Source organism: Anabrus simplex, chromosome 1 (assembly GCF_040414725.1).
Source record: "Anabrus simplex isolate iqAnaSimp1 chromosome 1, ASM4041472v1, whole genome shotgun sequence".
Classification (NCBI taxonomy): Eukaryota; Metazoa; Arthropoda; class Insecta; order Orthoptera; family Tettigoniidae; genus Anabrus; species Anabrus simplex.
Window position 1 is genome coordinate 269036636 of NC_090265.1, and position 23890 is coordinate 269060525.

General features: G+C 38.6%; 2 protein-coding genes across 4 annotated transcripts in view; one reads left to right on the forward strand and one right to left on the reverse strand.

Moving 5' to 3' along the window:
- LOC136864823 (actin maturation protease) overlaps positions 1 to 17795 on the reverse strand; it is a 61416-nt gene extending 43621 nt beyond the window's left edge. The window contains exons 1-2 of the mRNA XM_067142268.2: positions 17653 to 17795; positions 17250 to 17549 (exon numbers count right to left, since the gene is read on the reverse strand). Coding sequence (XP_066998369.2) covers positions 17250 to 17530 — 281 coding nt within the window. The 5' untranslated portion in view covers positions 17531 to 17549; positions 17653 to 17795. The remainder of the gene's footprint in view (positions 1 to 17249; positions 17550 to 17652) is intronic.
- An 80-nt stretch (positions 17796 to 17875) lies between these two features.
- Positions 17876 to 23890, forward strand: part of LOC136864829 (G protein pathway suppressor 2) — a 131233-nt gene continuing 125218 nt past the window's right edge. The window contains exons 1-3 of one of the 3 annotated variants that reach the window (XM_067142284.2): positions 17876 to 18218; positions 19168 to 19287; positions 22294 to 22510. In XM_067142284.2, the coding sequence (XP_066998385.1) occupies positions 19194 to 19287; positions 22294 to 22510 (311 nt within the window). In that variant the 5' untranslated portion in view covers positions 17876 to 18218; positions 19168 to 19193. The remainder of the gene's footprint in view (positions 18219 to 19167; positions 19288 to 22293; positions 22511 to 23890) is intronic. The other 2 variants (XM_067142280.2, XM_067142277.2) reach the window with 2 other exon arrangements.

Sequence of the window (23890 nt, forward strand, 5' to 3'; positions counted from 1 at the left end):
AGCCATGCAACATATAACAATCCACAGCCTTGAGGACATGCTAATTGCGCCGTTCCCGCTTCCAGGTCGAGTAACATGAGATCCAGGCTAGCTCGAATATATCTTAATTTCTCATTTCTCAGAATTTATGGGCTATGGGTTCCGCATTCGAGAAAAGATCGCCGGCTTATGCTTGCAGGAAAGACCTAATCTACGTAGTGGACGTCTCCTACCCGTAATTTGATTAGTTTCCACATTTGGCTCATGAAAATATAAAATAATCATTGCTTATATCTAATACTTATTCTAAGAAGTCACTGAAAGAGTGCTTAAGTTTTACAATACAATATTTATTTGAAAATGAAAATAAAACTTGACGAGAATAATTAAATGTTGAATTCTTCTTCAAAAAAGTAGATAATAAATAACTGACTTGATGTCGTATAAATTAAACCAAAAGAAAACATATATAATATCTCGGAAATATTAGATTGAAAATATTAGATGCATCTAATTGAATGAAGGGAAATATATCAGATTACATTATTTACAACGTCGTCGATTGAGAGTTATCACATGCGTTGGTCGCAGATTTTTACGACTGAATTACAATCACATCTTTCATCTTATTAACTCTTCTGCGAAATGTTCCTACAATCTATCTTGCCTTCATCAAACACTTGCTAATTCCATCACAGTGTAACGATTTCGCTTGTTTGTAACTGTTCATGTTCAATTACGGACAACAGGTTACTCATGAGAAAATGTTTTCAGAAACCATAAAAATATTCAACATGTATTACACTTTTCTAACATTCTTTCAAGATTCTTAGCGCTTTCTTCTTGCAGAGAAAGATAATTCATTTAGTTATTATATCCTTCGGAAAAATATGATTAAAACACAATGCCTAAAAATTACTCAAATTGTTCTCTTAGTTGTACGTCTTAATTAATTTAAGTGCTTATCTATGTCAGTCATAATATGGTACTATTATCTATATCTGACAATCACTCAACCACATCATGATGTTTTCCGGTGATGTAGGTTGTATGAAGACTCTGTTGATTATTAACAATCTTCAATTGTGAAGAAAAATTACCAGTGATATTGGGTAATGCAGTAAAATAAACTTCCTAGCTTTGCTAACCTGAGTAAGAATTCTTGTGGTTAGAAGAAACACATGAAAATAGGCTACTTCTATGTTATCGCTCTTATTAGGGATTATTTGATGATCTACCAACTGAATATCAGCATAAGAACATTACTGAGATTGTATTCTACGCTATATGTGGCTTATTCAAGTATCAATGGTCGACTGAAAACAAATTGTAATCATCCATCATCTCAAAAATACGCAAATTGAAACAATATCATCACTAAAATAAACTAAAACTTCACTGGCGATGAAACAATAAATATCACCAACATTATTCATCATAATCTCTTACCATTACTCGCATATAAAACCATCACTTGACATTATTCATCTCATATAACATTCTACATTACCTTAAACATATCAATTCATTTTAATCTGACATATATTATTATGCCATCATTGACCATTCACCTGATTATTCCGTTGTATTCTCAATCTTGAATAAATTCATAAATATCACATTTTACTATTAAGCCCTCAAAATCTTATATACGATCTCATTTCCACTCAATTTCATGTCACAAGTTCTTCTACAAACCTAGTGGCTACCACAACGTCGTATATCATTCACCTAAAGGAGAAACTTTTCACTTAATATTGACAGCATTACAAATGGAATACCTGAATACTGGTTAACTGCCTCCTATATATGGATTTGACGTCTATGTCAGATGATTACCTACCAACCTCTAACCTATTTATAGAAGTCGTCTTCTCATATGTTATTACTCCTACGATATTAAGATAGGACTTTCAAAAGAAATGAATTTCATTCACAATAATAACTCCAATGACTTATCTCTCTCTGTATTCCCTCGTTGTCATCACGTTTCGGTGGTTAGACATGCAGGCTTGCTTCACGGCATTTCCCTCATCTATTTGGGAACTCCTGGGACAGTCTCGGTCGGTTACCGGTCATCAAGGGTTGGATCCGTTATCTCGTGTCGCCATAATCTAGGTAGCTGTGTCTCCTCTTCCTTAGTGCATGATGTTCTTGGTCTCTTGTGCAATCAAAACAGAACAATACGTGAGCAGGGTTAATTTCGTCATCTTACACATATAGCCTCCTATAATCTATATGTCATATGGGAATACCGCTTCTTAAAAATGATCTTTGGGTTACTCTAAGACTTGTAATGTATCAACGAATATTTCGATTGAGCTCTGGTAGTAAACGTTTTTCTTTTCTCTTTCGCTATGCTGATATCACTGCTATGTGGCCTCTCAAAGTCAATTATACCAGCTAACACGTCGTTTTATAAAGATATTGTGACGTAGTAGTACGGAAGTCTTTTTATTCTGTAGGGACAGTTTCAATTTTCGAAGTGAAATATTATTCAGTGCCGATATCTCGCAAAATAGTTCGTGGACAGTAACCCTTATCTATCTAATGTCTTAAACTTCGTCTAGACGATATTGTTCTTCCTCTCGAGTAGTTCTCGATGAGGTTCTCCTTCTGTACCTTCAGTGCGAATCAAATGTTATATTCCAATAATAAATTTTAACAGTCTTCTTGCGTCTTTCTTTACCACCCCCTTCTATGCTCCTTTCTCATCAAGTACCTGACGAAAACAGTACTCCTTTGACATGTAGGAATATTCTGACGCTTTACCAATGACGTTCTCATGGCTCAAACTCCATTTTTGTTCCAATTAGACCTGCTTGGGAACAGTGAAATGGCACATAATGGAAGATTTCTGCCTACTGACAAATTTCCTTTAAAAGTGGCATCTGACACATAGCACAACCAAAACAGAAACATCTTAAATTCATCTGAGTAACATATTGGCTCATGCAACCTTAAAAGTGAATCTCCATGACAGCATTTTACTGTACAACCCAAACCCAAAATATCTCTGTAACACTGGATCGGACACTGTCATACAGTAAACACCTCTCCAACCTTGCAGCCAAACTAAGTACAAGAAACAACATCTCTGGCAGCATATGGGGACCCACAGTGGCAACTTTACATACTTCTGCCTTAAGTCTGATTTATACAACAGCTGAATACTGCTCTTCTGTCTGGCTGAATAGCGCCCACACCAAGAAAATTGACACCGTCATCAATCAGACAATGCGGATTATCAGTAGTGTCATCAAAACAACCCCACTGCACTGGCTTCCAGTCCTTAGCAACATCCTTCCTCCAGCTCTACGCCACATTAACAATCTCATCCAAAAAGCACGTAAAATACAGGCCAATAAATCACTTCCAATTCCAATCGCTTTAACGCGACTGAAATCCAGACACCCTCCCTTGCTGCTGGCTCAAAAACTGATGAAAGAAAACCACTGTGAACTGCAAACTTGGAATGAAGAATGGACTGCTAAGGCCATCGACGAATGGAGATAGATCTTTGACCCTACGCAGCCCCCGCCCGGATTTCATTTCCCGCGGAGTGTATGGGTCCCACAAAACAGAATGCACACTGAGCATGGAAGAAGTGGCTCTGCGATGCATTCTTGGGGCCTGCGATCATCTCCAACCTGTGACTGTGGTGAAGAACTCCAGATAATGCGACACATCACCTTCAGATGCCAACATAGAGCCTTCCGCGGAACTATTGACGACTTCCTGACAGCTTCAACAACTGGACATCCTAGTTTAGTTTTCATTTTTCATTTGTTAATATTTTACATCATTTTTTAAATTTTCATATTTTTTCTTCCTATTTTTCTGTATTGTACATATCTCTCTCGATTTACTTCATGTTTTATCTTGACTTTTTATATTTATTCTGTAAATAATTTGTTGCTTTCACATGTTACTCAATTTGTGTGCAGCTTAACTTCTACCATATGATGATGCTTGTTGTTTAAAGGGGCCTAACATCTAGGTCATCGGCCCCAAATGATATGAAATGTAATGAAAAACTGAAAGTCCAAAATCCTCCACTGACCAGAATTCAAAATGTGAGGACGAAGAATGAATGGATGGATATGAATTTAAAACAATCAGTGGATCTGACCCGCAATGCCTCACATTCACAGAAAATGACGTAAAACAATAGTATTACTGACCAAGGGAATGCTTCTATAGCATAATAATGAATCAGTGATATTGAAGTCTAAAGAAGTCCAAAATCCAAGTCATCGGCCCTTCATAATGGTACTTATCGCTAGGAAAGTAGAACCATGATATTTGTCATGTTGCGGTACTATTTAAAAGTAACGTAGACTCGCGGTATTCCACACATCATGGTACTACTTACAGATAATGAAATTCGCACATGTAATACAGACCTATGGCGTTTCGCACATTGCGGCGCCATTTACAGGCAACGCAAACCTATGATGTTCATCACAAACGTGTACTAACCACAGGGACTCGTACTATCCCGTGGTATACCTCCTATAGTAGGTACTAATCACAGATAAGCCAGAACCATGGTGTCATTCATATAGTGGTACTAATCACAGGTAGGCTACTGTATAAGCCGGCAACACACTCTGTTGCTACTAATTACAAACCTATTTTGTACCTAACATAGTGGTACTACACGCAAGTAAAAGCAACCCATGGTGTTCTCCGCATGATGGTATAAATCACAAGTAGTTTCATGGTTCTAATTCAATCATCCCTTGGTCGCCCCTTTTAGTCGCCTCTTACAACAGGCAGAGGATACCGTGGGTGTATTCTTCGTCTACATCCCCCACCCACAGGGAGTTGTGTGTTTGGTCTGCGAGAGGTATTTTATTTCCCTCATGTCCACCGGCAAGCCGGTTAGGACCCCCTATCCGCCACTTGGGACGCGCCACATGGGAGTATCACCTCTCCACCTGCTACGCCAGCTTGTACCATAAGGTAAATAAATAAATAAATAAATAAATATTAGTAAGAATGTTTGTGTTTGGAGGTTTGATAACCTAATCCACATTCTACATTGGAGTTATCAACACTGTTATCAAATTAATCCACCTACCAAAAGGCTTGATATCAAAATCTAATCTGTCAATCAAAAATAAAATTACCTAATCTGTTCTGGAGCTAGAAAAGCTGTGAGTTTTTTTTAACCAAGGGTCTTGCTACAGTGAGTAGTTGGCAAATTAATATTTTGAACAACTTTTTAATCTACAAAAGAGAGCTCCAAGGATAATCTTTCGCATTCCAAAACAAAGTACAGTACTTGCAAACATCCTTTCATAACTCATAATATTATGACACTTTCTTCCGTATTGTACCCAGACGGCCTAGGCTTTGTGTCGTAATTTGATCTACCATAGCAATATTATAATTTTATACTGGAATGTAGTTTCATGGCCCATGGTTTGTTCTCTATGGCAAAATATTAACTCCACACAATAGCTGCATAGGGAAACTGTTGTCTCCATGTATAATAAGGAAGTTCCATTCTGTAACAAAAGGGAGTATTGGTAAATATTAATGTTAAAGGCATTTCTAGTTAAGGAGCTTATATCTTGAGGGATTGGCAAGGCAGATAAACTGACATTAGAGAAATGTCACACGGCAAATTTGTCTCATTTTGGTAATGAGACAAAGTCTCTCAAAGTGCACTGGCACTGCCGGTGGTTCCAAGCAGCCTACGCAGTGGCCTCCATGGTATGCACTAGCCATGCGTCTAGGTGGGTGTGCTATTTACCAACTGAAGAGCCCAAACATAGCACAATGGGGTGAAACGCTGGCAACCAGGAATGAGTTAGCTGGAAAATTTATAATGTCCAAAAACGGACCATTTATATTGGTATTATAAATTTACTCATTCGAGACAAATATTTCAGATTCCCTATGGGAATCAACATCAATATCATAAGTGGTATGTTCCAAGCTGTCAGTGGAGAGATGGCACGGAATGACATCAGTAGACGAATAACTTTGAGTCATGTAGGAAAGATCACAATACGAAGATAAAGCTGGAATTCAAGAGGATACATTGGGGCAAATATTCGTTTATAGGAAGGGAAGTTAGGGATTAGAATAACTTACCAAGTTAGGGATTAGAATAACTTACCAAGTGGGATGTTCAATAAATTTCCAATTTCTTAGCAATCATTTAAGAAAAGGCTAGGAAAACAACAGATAGCAAATCTGTCACTTGGGCGACTGCCCTAAATACAGATCAGTAGTGACTGACTGATTGATTGATTGATTGATTGATTCATTCATTGATTGATTGACCTCATATGGCAAGCACTGCGAGAGCATGGCATACCAGAATACCTTGTCAACTGGGTTCAGCTGCTTTATGTAAATCCATGGAGCTATATTCAGGCCACCGCAGGAGCATCCAGTGACTTACCAATCACCGCCGACGTTCACCAAGGTTCAGCGCTGTCACCGCTCTTGTCCATTCTAGTGATGGACACTGTAACAGCAGACCTGCATCGTTCTTTGCCATTGACGCTTCTCTATGCAGACGATGTCATGTTGGTCTCTGAGACCCAGGTTGATCTGCAATGCCAAACCCAAGAATGGAGCGATCACCTGACACAATACGGCCTGCGCTTAAATAAAAAGAAGACTGAATATATGACGACAGATCCACAAGCAATCGGAACCATTCAGATAGAGGGTGAAGACCTTCCACGAGTGACAAGATTCAACTATCTTGGCTCCACGATCACTGATGATGGCCGACTTGTCGAAGAGGTCAATGCAAGGACATCCGCAGCTTGGATGAAATGGAGAACAACTAGCGTCACTTGCGACTGGAGAATGAAAGATAATCTCAAATCAAAAATCTAATCGTACTGTCACTCGACCTGTTGCACTGTATGGTTGGGAATGTTGGTCGACTACGACTGAGACAGAACGTCGACTAGGTGTCATAGAGACTAAGATGCTGAGATGGACAGCTGGCATCACTAAATTGGATTCCATCTCCAAAGAATCCATCAGGGAGAGAATTGGCGTTGCACCAATTCAAGAAAAAATGCGCAAGAGTAATCTACGATGGTCTGGACATGTACTAATGGTAGGCGCCGACACTATCGCGAAAACGGGTTACATGTTAGAAGTCGCCGGTAGGGAACCAAAAGGATGATCAAAACAGCGATGGCCTGGTACTTTTCACAAAGATCTGAGGAGTGTCAATCTCTACCCTGACATGGCGCAGGACAGAACTAAATGGAGACAACAAATCCACGTAGCGGACCCCGCCAACAGGAGGGACAAACGCTGAAGAAAAAAGAAGAAGACAATAACATCTGCTGCATCATTAGGCCCTGACATAGTGAGAATTATCAGTCCTTATTTTGGAACCTTATCTATTTTTTTTAAACTTTTAATAAACTTAAATTCACAATTATACGAATAATAAGGAAAACACCACACTTCTCCACACTATGAAATATACACTAAAAGACTGCACTGGTATTGGAAATGTTTGGAGCAGGCAGGATGTTTATGAAACCTCATCACCGAGCTCGACAGCTGCAGTCGCTTAAGTGCGGCCAGTATCCAGTAATTGGGAGATAGTGGGTTCGAGCCCCACTGTCGGCAGCCCTGCAGATGGTTTTCCGTGGTTTCCCAATTTCACACCAGGCAAATGCCGGGGCTGTACCTTAATTAAGGCCACGGCCGCTTCCTTCCAATTCCTAGGCCTTTCCTATCCCATCGTCGTCATAAGACTTATCTGTGTCGGTGCGACATAAAGCAATTAGCAAAAAATACCTCATCGTCATCAATGTCGCATTCCAGTCGCCCGGGTGTGGTTAACAAGATTCCTCCACTCCTTTCTGTCCTTCCACTTTTCCAGCTCCATTACTTCTGCCACATTCAATCCAGCTTGTCAAATGTCCTTCCAAATCTGATCCATCCACCTTCTTCTTGGTCTTCCAACTGATCTCTTTCCCTTAACTTCTTTTTCTAATTCTCTTCTTGCTACCCGTTCCTTTCTCATTCCTTTTACATGTCCGAAACATCTCAGTCTTGCTTTCTGTATGTTCTGTACTAATGGTTCTATATTTCGCTCTTCTCTGATTTTAATACTTTGGATTCTATCTCTTTTTGTCTTTTTAACCAATGTTCTTAAAAATTTCATTTCTACTGCTTGGATTTTACCATCTTGTCTCTTATTAGTTACCAGCGTTTCTAGTCCGTATGTTACAACTGGTATGAAATACTGTTTATATAATGTTAATTTTGTTCTCTTGGGTACTTTGTCATCCCATAAACGCTCTCTGAATTGATGATAAAATGTTGTACCTTTACTTAGTCTGGTATTAATTTCAGGCTTGATTTCATTAATTCCATTAATAATGCTACCCAGATATGTAAACTGTTCTACATTCTCTAATCGTTCTCCGCCTACGTTCAATTGGCTTCTCTTTTTCTCTTTTCCACAGTGCATGACTATAGTTTTCTTTTTACTAATTACCATTCCAAACTCCTTCAGATTTTCATTCCAAATGACCAGTCTCCTTTATACTTCCTTTTCTCCCTTTCCCCAAATCACATCATCATCTGCAAATACCAAAGCATTCACTTCAGCACTACTGATACTGTGTTTTACTCATTTTATGATTTCATCCATCAATATAATAAACAATAATGGTGACAGTGCACTTCTTTCCTTGAGACTTTTTTTTTTTTGTATAAAATGTTTCAGAGTCACCACTCCCCACTAGTACACTGTTTTTACTCTCAAGATACAACATTTTTATCTTGTTAATTAATGATTTCGGTACATTCCTTTTCTATAGGTATTCCCATACATGTTTTCTCTTAACTGTATCATAAGCTTTTTCCAAATCCAAAAATACGAAGATGATTTCCTTGTTCCTTTCCAGATGTTTTTCCATTATCATTCACACTGTAAATATCAATTCTATTGTTGATCTATTTGGTCTAAAGCCATACTGTTCTTTCTCTAACTGTGTTTCTATTATATCCCTCAGTCTTTTGTCTATGACTTTCTCCATTATTTTTAGCCCATGTGATAATAGGGTTATACCTCTATAATTTTCACATTTCTTCCTATTTCCTTTTTTGAACAATGGTACAATGCTTCCTTGTTGTCAATCTTCAGGTATCCTTTCATCCTTCCATATGACATTGAGGGTTCGGTATAGCCACTGTAGTCCACTACTTCCTGATACCTTAATCATATCAGCATTGAATTCGTCTTTTCCACTTGCTTTACCTTTGGTCATTGCTTTCACTGCCCTTTCAAGTTCCAACCATGTTATCAGGTTCTCTTCCTTTTCTCCATCTATTATTTCCATTTTCTTATCTTCTTCCTCCGAGCAGTCATCCTCACTATAAAGTTTTTCGAAATATTTTGCCATCACCTTTTGAGGACCCTTTTTGTCATGCACTATGGTTCCATCTTTCTCTCTCTAATGCCTTGATTTTTTTCTTGATTTATTCTTTTAGATTTCATTACTCTGTATAATAGTTTCTGATTTCCTCGACTATCTTGCTCAATTTTGTTCGTAAACTCTCCCCAACATTTCCCTTTTCTTTCTTGTTCCTCTTGTTTTAGCAGTGATTATTGTCAGAGGGCTTTTGAATTTGAGCAGTGAGTGGATGACTGATGAAGCAATCCATCCCTCTGATATGTTTTTTGTTTTTCCTTATCCACTTCTTTCTTCACCTCCTTCCTTTTGTTTATTTCTGTTTTTATTTTGTCTGTCCACCACCGTGTCTCCTTTCCTTTAACCTTTGCTTTTGTTTTCCCGCATACCTCAATTGCTTCGTCCACAAATGTCTGTCTTAAATTGTCCCACTCTTCTTCTCCACTTTGTATTTCTATGTTAGGCAACTTCCTTTTTATACAATCTTGGAATGCCATTCTTTTATCCTCCTATTTGTTTACCTATTACCTTTAAAAGTGCCCAGCTAGGGTTTATCATAAGATATCTGAGACATCTTATCTTATGTTTGTACAGCTGTGAGCACAAGCGGGTAAGTGTGTGGAGCCTCTCTTACAATGTGAAAAGTGGTCCCTTTTCTTAGTATTAAATAAATCTCTTGTTTCGGCAGTGATTATTGTCAGAGGGCTTTTGAATTCGAGCAGTGAGTGGATGACTGTCGAAGCAATCCATAGACATCAAAAACGAAGATTTGACACTTTATTCCCTTGAGAGGTTTTTAAAATTTTTTTTCTGAACTGTTGACCAAGAAGTGGTGCCTTTTCTTATGCACGCACACATATAATGACACTAAAAGTTACAGCATAAACCAAGATTAAGACTGATTCCAAAACGTGACTAATTTAATAAACATTTCTTCTGTTCATCACTTGCGACTGATGGACATGGTGCATATCTTCAAGATATATTTCACCACAGACTTGTATTTTAAAGTGTTTTCTTTTAAAAAAAAAAGTGTTTTGTGTGTTTCAATGTTTTTAATGTGCCAATTTCACTACGTAATGGCTGACGAAGACTAAAGCAACGTTGAAACTAGTACCATGAATTAATGTCTTTTCCATGTGAGGCGAATGGAGGAGGATAGGTTACCTAGGATAATAATGGACTCTGTTATGGAGGGTAAGAGAAGTAGAGGGAGACCAAGACGACGATGGTTAGACTTGGTTTCTAACAATTTAAAGATAAGAGGTACAGAACTTAATGAGGCCACAACACTAGTAACAAATAGAGGTTCATGGCGACGTTTAGTAAATGCACAGAGGCTTGCAGACTGAATGCTGAAGGGCATAGCAGTCTATAATGATAACGTATGTATGTATGTATGTATGTATGTATGTATGTATGTATGTATGTATGTATGTATGTATGTATTGTACCTTTCCAAGGCATATTTACATGAACCAGTTACCATTGTTCATAAATATGACGTTAGAATGGAGCACCATCGGTGAGCCTCGAACTCAGCTCGGTTTGTCGAAGCCTCACCCTCCCCTACTAGAATAATTCGCTAGCCGAGTCGGTATTGCATTTTCGGGTCTGTAGACTGTCCGATGGGGCGGTAAGTTCTTTAGTAATAGTCTCTATAGTAGGGGGAAAAGTTAATTATGAGAGGAATACCATTTCATTACTAATGAGAAGAGAGACAATATTTCGTATAACAAATTTTTACTTATACTAGTGAAACACATTATTTACATGGGTATGCCATACAAACACCTTACATACAGTAATTTGGGTGATCTTGACGTTTAAATGTTCGGTAGTCTTTTTCTACACTTCATTATACGTTTAAATATTCAAACTTAAGAAGGCGTTCCCTCTCGAACTATTACACTACCTCAGACTTAGAGAGGCGTTTTCTCTCTAATTATTTCACTTTACACTTACACTGATCACTTTACACACAAATCTATTCAACATAGGCATACCCCGCTGTAATTCTGTTTGTTTGCCGAGAATTAATATATTGAAACTATATCAGGTTGTGATATAGGCCTACGAACACATATGAACTGAAATATACGATGGTTACTTGTGTGTACGCTCCCAAGCCTTTGAAAGTCGTGTTACAACACTTCCCTATGTTAATCATTGCCGAATAGACAATATAATAAACACGCTCATTTCATTAGGATTTTTATCAATACACATGACATGACAGTATCCACACAACGTTGCTACCTATGGACAAGCACTTAGCGACTTCAATACCAAAACATTATAAACATAGCATTATAACACTTCCTGCAAGAAAAGGGGCAAGAACAAATACATTTCACATACACACAATGAATCACAGGTGGCTTTAGTCACCTGCCGCTTGTGACAGTAAGCTTTACTGTCTCCTGCAATGAACTCAGGACCTTCTGAGACAGGGTATATCTGTCCTGGAATTCCCTACACGCTCTGAATAATTAAAGAAATAAATTGGAGGGGTCCTTCATTTAATGCTCATCTGGAATCACCGCGACGTTGATAATACTTAAATCGATGCACGTAATCGTTGCACCGAGAGGCACGAAATAGCTACTTTTATCTGTTTACTTTCAGTGTAGAAAACACTTTTCTTCGTCCCTACAGCCAGGCTCGTAAATCTATTCAACTGATGGCCTTCCAAGACCCATCTCTAAAGAGCGGGCGCTGGGCTGCCTTCATACAATGACTTCACGGTAAACGACCTTGCTTTCTTTTTCTCGAGCCACAATGGCCACACATTCAATATCGGCTATGTCCGGCCGTAATTAACATATTCACAACACGAGATCCACTTCGTGTACCATTACTAAAGAGTTCCAAGGGAACTTCACATTTTTATCTCACAGTATATATCACGGCTATGGCCTACTCACTTGTTTCGTTTCTCCTCTCGATACTTCGAATACCATGCTATTTATTGATGAACTCCTGCCACACGGGTCCAAATTAACTTGCGCATTCGCGAACTAATTAGCGATGTAAGATACCCACTGTCTCGATGCCTTGTTCCAGGTGCCTTAGTTACTAATTAGGAGGGATCTCTACCAGGTGAAGTGCACCAAAAAAAAAATGAATTACTGAAAAATCTTGACGACTCGTATATGCTATGGAAAGATGATAACTGGAGTCACTTTTACAGAATATTTAAGCCCTCTCTACTTGACAACGCTTCACACTTAATTAAGCCAAGGTCCTTATAATTACGTCATGCATTTTCGAACCCTTATACAAGGATGGAAGTAAAATATGGTCGTCCCAAAACCATGATGAAAGTATAGACCCAAATAAAAATGAAATTATTATTATTATCCCTCTGAAATGGCGTGCTTGTAGTCTACGTTACATCTAATTGGAAAGTCTACATATTTACAATGGGACACGACCTTCAAAGATATAAATACTTGGAAATGTACTCAGCCTTCTGGATACCATGTTCACAGCTTTACAGGAGGGCACACCATGGGCTTAAGCTGCTTGCATCACGTCATCGGCGATGTGAAGACCCATGATGACTTCCTGGCAGGTCATACACATGACAGCGACGTTCCAGACGTTCTCGGCTACCAGGAGAAATTCCGGCAAACAGCTAGGTGACTCGTTCACTCCGGTACACAGGCAAAACTCTGGCATTCAGCTGGATGTCGACGTTCTCATAGACATGTAAATGAGAGGAAGTTATCTCATGTGAATGCGTTAGTTTAATACACATCACAATTTGAATATATGGTTGGATCTGCTCAATAGCACGAGCATTCCAACCCAATGCCGGTATTGTCTCTGTAGCCCGACACTGCTCCCTTCTCATGTACCTATTCTTTTATAAACAGCATACAGCTATTCTAGGTCCTGAATAAAGAATGTCACTGGTTAGGCCACTACTGGGTTAAAATTTCTCGTCTCACACGACCACACTTCATGCATATTCTATTTCACCTAGTCATGCGTAAGTCAGGCTCTCAACTGCATTATGGATTTATAGACATGACACTACCCTTAATTATGCCGACACTGAGCCGTTCACGCACTTTCTTTGTATCTCTCATTTATGTCGAGAACACACACGCAACTCCACGCACTGAGATACCTGGCTATTGAGGTTAATTGAGCCGTATTAGTTTAGGCACATATAAGGCTCGACGCACGACCTCTTCGACTCACGGACAGCGGTCATTACGGTTTCGTGCTGCTCCTACTATATTAATTAGCAACACACTGTACTCGCAAAAGCTTACTTAGATTGTGGGTATTTTCGCAGATATTCACAGGCTTTAATAAATCATTGCGTTTCACTGCTCACTTTATAAAAATTATTTCTCCACAGACGACTCTCACGCACTAATCACGACGAACCACTACCGAACTGGCATTTCACTGAAAATGCACTGGGGTGTCTGCCTCCCAGCTCTTGAATATATAAGCGAGCTACGCGAGAGGCTCGAATGCTGAGGGTGAGGGGAAAATGCAATTTCTTCTCAGAATTCGGTCCGGTAATATGCAACCTAGAGTAACGAACAGGGTATCAAAATGTAGCGCCTGTATTCCCATCTTCACTGAGTGACTGTTTTTGAAATAGCTTCGTAGATTCTCAAGCAATCTCAAAAGCGTCCTTTTGTCTCTGGCAGTGAATGATGACGAGCACAGGGGATTCCTTGTGTTCGCTGTCACGGTTAGGGTCCAACATCTGTTAGTCATTAAGACGTGCCCTTGTTTACAGCGTAGTTACCGCTCTGTCAGTTAAGTAGAGCACTTCTCGGTCTCATAATTATGCGTAAAATTCCCTGATTCAAATGAATGTTTGCGCTTAATTATCCATTGGGTATTTTGCGATTTATAAAAATTAACAGAAATAAAACAGCTGAACGCAATAAGTTGGCAGTGGTGGATGAGCGAGGAAAACAGGGTATAATGTTAGTTTTCACGTTGGATATACTCTCTGGGCTCAGCTAGTGACCTAGATTCTCTGTCACGTGACAACGCGTCTCCTTTCATCTCGCTTGTGGTTGGAGTGAGAAAACTTCGAGTACAAGCGCTCTTGCACTGCCTTGCTGCTAATTACCAGCAACTAGAGCTCGGTCGCGCGACTCTGGATACTGCAAATCAAGTCCTGGTGCGGGCAGAAAAATTCTAACTTGGGCAGTTTTTATCGTAGAATGACGCGGAAAACGGCATATTTCATCTCCTGGATATCATGACATACCACAGGTGACGTTGTGAACGGTCACAGTATGTATGTATGTATGTATGAGAATAAAATAACAGATTTTTATGAAATATTTATGAAATATTTGTCATCAATATTTATTAATTGAATAGTGGGACCCATTTTGCTTTATTTCAAGAATAACAACTGTCAATACCAATCTATGAAGTTTGTATCATATAAAGAATGAGTTAGCTGGAAAATGTATAATTTCCAATCACAGACCATTTATATTGAAATTATGAATTTACTCAATCAGAACAAATATTTCAGGTTCTCTATGGGTATCAACATTTTTATATAATGTCCAATAACGGACCATTTATATTGGTATTGGCTTTATGTCGCACCTACACAGATAGACAGATAGGTTTTATGGCGATGATGGGATAGGAAAGGCCTAGAGTTGGAAGGAAGTGGCCATGGCCTTAATTAAGGTACAGCCCCAGCATTTGCCTGCTGTGAAAATGGGAAACCACAGAAAACCATCTTCAGGGCTGCTGACAGTGGGATTCGAACCCACTATCTCCCGGATGCAAGCTCACAACCACACTCCTCTAACCGCATGGCCAACTCGCCCGGTCTCAAAAAGTTTTGCTACATTTGTGGAATTTAAGTGTTTGGTTCCAAGGTGCATCAAATAGATTCATTCGTGAAGAAACTTTATTTTTTTTACTTCCAATTGAAAATTGGAGCTCAAGATAAATCTTTTCCACCTCGTACTGCAAGTAATACCTGTGTCAAGGGACAATGTTACTGGTATGAGGGCACACGAAATGCAATGTCGTATGCCACACCCATGGAATGGCGTGAGCAGAACAATCATTATGACGACTGTTATCTTTGTATGACCAACATTGTCAGTTACGATACGAAAAACAAAAAAACGAAATTATATTTCCAAACCTCTTGTCAGCTTTTCAGCCCATTCCTCATGAACCTGACTTACAAGTACCTACTCCACCTGGTAACTTGAGTGATGAAACTGAAAGCAGTTCCTTGCAAACAGACGCAGAAGAAATAGATGTCGAGCCACATCAACATGACACACCAACAAACAAATTTACACAATCTGAATTGAAAGATTTGATAAGGGATTTAGAGTTAACCAAAGAAAAGAATGGATTACTTGGCTCAAGAATACGCCAAAAGAATATGTGTATTCCAGGGTTATACTTTTTTTGCTAGTACTTTACATCGCACAGACACGGATAGGTCTATGGCGATGATGGGATAGGAAAGGCCAAGGAATTGGAAGGAAGCGGCAGTGGCCTTAATTAAGGTACAGCTCCACATTTGCCAGGTGTGAAAATGGGAAACCACGTAAAACCATCTTCCGGGCTGCCGACTGTGAGATTTGAACCCACTATCTCCTGGATGCAAGCTCACAGCCATGCGCCTCTATCCGCACGGCCAACTCGACGGTATATAACATTTTGTACAATTACCATTTAACCAGATGTGATAATGGCAAAACAAAATTCATTTTTGAATTCAGCATTATGAAATTAATAAAACCCACCTATTTTAGTTTGTATCAGACAAAAAAAGTTTTTTTTGCAGGCTAATGAAGGATTTTTTTAAAGTAGGAAAGGTCATAAAATGAAGATAAAGTTGGAATTCAAGAGGACAAATTGGGGAAAATAGCCTATTTATTTATAGGAAGAGGAATTAGGGACTGGAAAAAATTACCAAGGGAGACATTCAATAAATTTTCTACTTCTTAGAAATCAAAAAATGAAAAAGACTAGGTAAACAACTTTTTTTTGCTAGTGTCTTTACGTCACAGCGACACATGTAAGTCTTATGGCGACGATGGGATAGGAAAGGCTTAGGAGTTGGAAGGAAGTGGTCGTGACCTTAATTAAGTTACAGCCCCAGCATTTGCCTGGTGTGAAGATGGGAAACCACGGAAAACCACCTTCAGGGCTGCCGACAGTGGGACTCGAACCCACTATCTCCCAGATGCAAGCTCACAGCTGCGCGCCCCTAACCGCACGGCCAACTCACCTGGTAGGTAAACAACTGATAGGGAATCTGTTACCTGGGTGACAGCCCTATACACTGATCAGTGGCAACATTGATTGGTAAACCTAGGAGTCAAAGAAGAATTCAGCCTATAAACCGTGAATTTTTGTCATTCATAAGCAAAGTAGATGATAGGTGTAGCCTTTTTGCAATAGCCAAAATACAGTAATAAAAGGTAAGTAAGTTTGTGTCCCCATATTTCTTGAGATGCTGCTGCAGGTCTTTTCAGTCACACCCCCCAATGGAGATGAGCAGCATATATGCCTTTTTTAAACACGCACCAACCCTCCCGCCAATCTAACAACTCTGGCAGTACCAGAAAGCGAATCAAGGCCTCTGAGGACAGCAGCTAGTATCAGATGTGTATACTAAATGCAAGCCAATGAAGTAGAAGACTTATCACAACATCCTCGAAGGTGCAGTTCTGTTAACAGAGGCAGAATCCTTCTTCTTAAATGGGCTCCCTTTAAGAATAGATTTTCGTAGCTGGAGATATACGATAGAGCGCTACCATTGAAAGCACTCTTTTCTTTTTCTACTAGCAGAAAATAGAAATCAGAGAGTCTTACTTTGGTCCATCCTGCAAAACTGGTTTAATGTGCCTATAGCACAGAATAGCTGGAGATTCTTGAGTTCCTTCCATATCCCAGAGGCGATTTCTAACTGCAAGCAGCTCTTCTTCTGGTGTTTGGATGCATTGATAAGCCACTAAACTCACAAGTGTGCAGTTACCTGTTAAAGGAATTACTGCACATGGATTGGAAAGTTGAGGTATATTATTCATAAGTAAAGGCAGAAGAGGAGGTGGTGGAGGTTGAGGATAATAAACTGCATCTCTCTCTGATGACATTTCCTGAAGGAGTTCAAAACTGAAAAAGAAAATACGAAGAAAGATAAAATATATGTTAATGAAAAATAATATAAGTTATTTAGAATCATTGGCAACTATGATGAAAAGACTGCAAAATTCACCTGAATTTTTTGTAAATGAACCTAAAACAGCATAATCACTTTTACTGCAGTTTCACCAATAGCCGTTCTTTAAAAACAGAAAAAGCTGGCTTTTTTACCAGCTGTTAATAATATTAGAGAGATATCCTAGATAGCGCCTGAAATGCCACTGACAGGTACTACAACAAACAGAATTACTTTTTTCGGTTTTCTTTTGTTTTCAGTAGATACAACTAGTTCGTAGGTTATGGTTCAGTGTGTTTACACACTTCATCTGTATCGTTTTACATAAATACCATTTAGTACATAGATGATCGACAGTTTTTCTACCTTTATATCAGTTGGAAGTGATATTTTAGCAATTACTTCCAGGAACCTATTTGAAATGGAAAAATTCTCGTGTTAGTCATTGTAAAGTGAGGATCGATCAAATGTTGGTACGAATGATCAAAGTAGCATGGCAGTGTTCATGTGGACAGGATAATATAGGACGAATTGTTTTGAGGAGAATTTAAACTAGAGAATGTGAGAATTAAAGTTAAATTGGTATTAATTGGCTGAAAGGCGTAGTCCTCTCTTATTGAAATGTACGTTTCACTTTTTAATCGTATCGTTTATGTTGAGTTTTTATGTATTCATTCTTCAAAATGTATGTTTTGCCACAGGACGTATTATACCGTACTGTTTTACTACATAAATCTGTAATCATATTACATTATACATTTAGAAATATTAAGACATGCTACTAATAAACTTGACCTTTTGCGTCTTGATTTATTCGCATTGGTACCTATCAGTCGATCAATACTGATCTGCATTTAGGGCAGTCGCCCAGGTGGCAGATTTCCTATCTTTCTCATAGCCGTTTCTTAAATAATTGCAAAGAAATTGGAAATTTATTGAACATCTCCCTTGGTAAGTTATTACAATCCCTAAATCCCCTTTCTATAAACGAATATCTGCCCCAATTTGTCCTCTTGAGTTCCAGCTTTATCTTCATATTGTGATCTTTGCTACTTTTAAAGATACCACTGGAACTTATTCGTCTGCTGATGTAATTTCATGCCATTTCTCCGCTGACAGCTCGGAACATATCAGTCGAGCAGCTTGTCTTCTTTCTCCCAAGTCTTCCCAGCCCAAACTTTGCAACATTTTTGTAACTCTACTCTTTTGTCTGAAATCACCCAGAACAAATCGAGCTGCTTTTCTTTGGATTTTTTTCCAGTTCTTGAATCAAGTAATCTTGGTGAGGGTCCCCTACACTGGAACCATACTCTAGTTGGGGTCTTACCAGAGACTTATATGCCCTCTCCTTTACATCCTTACTACAACCCCTAAATACCCTCATAACTATGTGCAGAGATCTGTACCCTTTATTTACAATCCCCAATGAAGATATTTCCTTATGTTAACACCTAGATGTTTACGGTGATCCCCATAAGGAACTTTCACCCCATCAACACAGTATGTTATGCGTTCCTGTCATGATTTAAAGGAATTGCATGATTTGGTTTTTGACAAATTGTATTATTTCAGTGTATACGATATAACACCAGAAAAAAATGCCTGCAATCGTTGGTCGACCTAAGAGGACCAAGGCTATGTGGGGAGCTCTCAAGGCACACATTATCAGGGAACGACAAAAGAAGAAACAAGGTGAGTGTGACTAACTACTGTGTTGTTAACGATACCTTAAGAGTGCAAGTTTACGCTACTGATATTCTGTGGTAAGCTCTGTTTATTGTCTCCTACTTTTAGCACATTTTATATTCAGACTTCTTTTCTTGTATGGTAATGAAAGTTGGGGGAATTCGGGTTATCACATGCTTAAGTTGAAAATAACTGATACCAAGAGGTAAGGAAAATGTTTGGGAGGGGGTGTGTTGAGTGGGTATATGTGATTAGCAAGGCCAGGATTTTGATGACCTAAAAATGTTTAAAAAATGATCTATAAAATGACAGCAAAAATCTAGTAAAATGACATAAATTTTAAATTAAATTTTACAATCAATTTACTAGGCCTAATCGAGTTGGTATAACGTATATTTATGTTATAGACATTATAATAAGTTTTTGGGCTTTTGTCTTGTCAAGAAAACAAGGTGAAATTTGTACGTTTCGCAGAGAAGTTTGCTCCATGGCTCGTGAAGAAAATCTCGACTATTGATAAGGAAGATCTTTCCAATTGGAGGTGTCTCTCCTGGAATGGGGACATTTCCAAGAAGTAAGTGATGAACAAAGATTCTTTAGTCCCCAGATTGACAAAACGTTGTGAAGATTCTCAAGTCTCCATGTTCATCCTCACTTAAAGTTGCGATAAGTGCAGTGTTAAGCACTGGAAGTACTTAGGTTGTGTGTGAATTTGTATATGATGATGCTGAATTTACAGTGTTAAACTAGTAGTAGGCCTATTTCTTGTAAGACCAGTATTTTCTTTCCATGGAATTGCTTGTTGTTTTTTAATTTTACTTTACCAAGCTCGATAGCTGCAGTCGCTTAAGTGCGGCCAGTATCCAGTATTCGGGAGATAGTGGGTTCGAACCCCACTGTCAGCAGCCCTGAAGATGGTTTTCCATGGTTTTCCATTTTCACGCCAGACAAATCCTGGGGCTGTACCTTAATGAAGGCCATGGCCGCTTCCTTCCCACTCCTAGCCTCCTCCTGTGACATCGTCACCATAAGACCTATCTGTGTTGGTGCGACGTAAAGCAAATTCGTCCCCACTACGGCAAACTAGCGAAAGTGACAAACTAGGGAAACTGTAGTTCTGAAGTTTTGGTCTAGATTTTATTATTTATACAATGTCTACCCTCTGCAGCTCCTTCCTTGTGGCTAACACATAAAACTGATCATTAAATATAAAAGTTGATTTGATGTGAGTAATCACAACTCCTTTCAACTCCCTTAATTTTTTGCCAATTTGCAGATTCGTTAGTTTGCCAGAGCGGGGACGAATTGTAAAAAAAAGAAAAAAAAAACAACTTTATCACACTATCTATTGTAACTGATCTTTGCCACTGGGGTATTTCCCAGTTGCAATGTATTTGTTTAATAATATCCAATACCACATGCATAAATGCTTCAAAATATTCAAACATGTAACAAAATGACTCAGAAAGTCTTAAGTTCTATAAAATGATCAAATAATGAGTTTTAGAAATGCAATGAAATGAAATGCAATGTGAGAAGCATGTCACGTATATACTGCATCGTTTGCGAAGTGTCTGTTTAAGTAGTACTGTAGCACATGTCTAGAATGACTAGTGTGAGTTCTCATTTATAGGTTGGCTGAAGAAAGGGTCCACGTTATTGAAGAGGCAGAGCAAAATGGTAATCGTGCTATGGGAAGTAAATATGATGTGAGAGTTACGGCACGGGCACCACCGGTCATTTCACGTGAAAAAAAAAAAAAAAAAAGCAAAGTTTCCAGATATCAAAAACATATTGTGCAAATATGAGAGAGAATATGTATGGTTATGAGTGAATTGTATGTGTTGAAAGGTATAGCAATAGCAAGAAGGTTAAAAATTATAGGTTGTAAGGTTACTCGTGGATGGCTCACATGTGGTTTTGAATGAAATAACTTAAGTTTACATATGAAAACTAGCAGCACAAAATCTCCCAGCCAGTTATGAAGAAAAGATTCCAAATTTCCACAGATTTGTCTTCAGTTTATGTTGGAAAAAATTGTATTTACTCTCGCAAATAAATAATGTAGACCATACGCCAGTATACTTCGGAATGCTGCTGGACTATGTTAATGAAAATTGTGATGCAACTGATTGCTTCATAATTTTATAACTGACCGTACTGTTTCATAAGTTATGAATTTCATTATGGTCCGTATTGACAATTGGTTGCTCTCAAAGGGTAGAGAAAAGTCCACCTATTCAATACCATTAGACCTAGTTACCATACTGTAGTACAAACATTTAACAAAGCTATATAAAAGGTAAAGAAAAAAATGAAGAAAAGAAAATTGAAAAATTCTCTTCCCAAAATTTGGTTGCGGGGTTTGTTAGATGGCAGAGATTATTCACGTATGATATTTTTTAGTTACATTCATTTCTTCTTCTCTTTCAGAAACAGTTGTTTTGAACTCCTCTGAGTTTGCTGGGTGATGTATATTTTTAGGTGCTCATTTCCAGTGTTCTGGGTTTTACAGTCTAATGCTGAGGGGTTTTAATTTAAGAACATTTTATTGTAAGAGAACTGTGGCAATAGGTTTACTGGTACTTTAAAATTACCTCTTTCAGGAAAAAATTCTGTTTTAGGGATCTTAAACGCGTAACATTATTTTACCCTATCAGGTGCACACCACAGTGATTTTTCTCGTCGTATCAACTAAAACATTGAAGTTCCTATAGTGTGAGTCCACTAATTATAGAGAAGTTACACTGGGTAATGATGTCTCATTCATAGTGAATTCCTTTTGGTTCTCTTCCACTGCGTACAACCATGAACAGTTGCAGTATATTCTTTCAAATGAAAATAATCTTATTATGAATATTTTATGAATCTTTCCTTTCATTGCTTATTTGAAAATATTACATCTAATATGCTGCTTCAAAGTTGTTGGTAATCTCTTTTAATTTCAAATTAGTTTTTTAAGTGAATGCCAGAGCACAGTTTGGTATTCTATGAATAATTTGAATGTCATAGAACAAGAAGCTGATGCAGAAGTGGAGCGGCAGAGGAAAGAACGAGAGCGGCAACAAAAACAAGATGTGATGACGTTGGGAGAGACCCGTGAGCAGATTTCACAGTTGGAGGCACGCTTAGCACAACTGAAAGAAGAGAAGCATCAGCTTTTCCTACAGTTAAAGAAGGTTCTGAATGAGGATGACAATCGTAGGAGACAACTTGTAAAAGAATCAAAGTATGTTGAAATGTTGTTTATGATGCTGTCAGGACTTGCAAAATGTTTAATGTGATAATTTGCAGTCATGTTTACAACTCAATATTTCATTATGCAAGCATTGACACTCAACTATAGGGGAGATGTTCAAAATATTCATTTAAATTTCAGTGTTATTTATAGCTAACAACTTTACAGTAGAGTATGTTACTACATTTTTACCAATGTTTAAGATGTTCTTCCTGCTGATGTCTAAGTTTGGCATCTTGCTTCCTGGTGTATAAATTATTAATGAAATCTACCTTTTTTATGTAATATTTTTGAAATATATGTGAAAATGTAATTACAGGTAAAAAGAGCAGTTATATTAGCTGGTAATATTGTGATTTGGAGCAAGGGTGAGAAAGATGTCTTAGAACAGTTTGAAGCAGTAAATAGGAAGATTCAACACAGATGAATGAGATTCAGTGTTAAGAAAATCAATACAGTGATGATAATGAGAGGGAAGTGGAGAAGGAAAGAAGCAGAAAAGTTCAAAGCAAATTTAATTAAAGTTGTTGAGAACTTCCAAGTACAGTACATAAGAAGTGACTTAATGGATAAGAAAGAAAGAAATGGCATATAGCTTTTAGTGCCAGGAGTGTCCAAGGACAAGTTCGGCTGGCCAGATGCTGGTCTTTTGATTTGACGCCCGTAGGCGACCTACGCATCGTGATGAGGATGAAATGATGATGAAGACGACACATACCCCAGCCCCCATGCCAGCGAAATTAACCGATTTTGGTTAAAATTCCCGACTCTGCTGGAATCGAACCTGTGACCAAAGGCCAGCACGCTAACCATTTAGCCATAGAGCCGGACTTAATATATAAATCAAGACTGGAATGAAATCAGTCCAAAATATACACTCGAGTCCATGTTAAGGGATTTTCGAGATCCACGAGAAATCATTGAGTCATGGCGATGATGCGCAGACTAAACTGTGGCTGGACAACACAAAAACACGTGACAAATTTGGCAGCCCAGTATGAGACCGATTAGTTTGCCTGAAACAGTCCATGTGGGCAGAGGTCTTGGATAAAGCAGTTCTGACTGCGTGCTGTGTGCATTTGGCACACAGTATTCAAGTCGTAGGGAAGTGGGATGGCACAGAGAACACAACTGAATGACATTATGCGTGGATGGATAATCAACAGATTAGAGGCCGGCCACAGTCAGCGCCAGGAGATGAATGTCACCCATAGTTTCATTTCACGGCTGTAGAGAAAATTACAGGAGGGAGGAAACATTCAACAGCAATATGGGCAAGGTCGCCCACGTGCTACAATCCAGCATCAGGATTGTTATCTTGCCTTAAGTGCCAAAGATGTCCAACCAGGACAGCATCTGCACTGGCTAGAG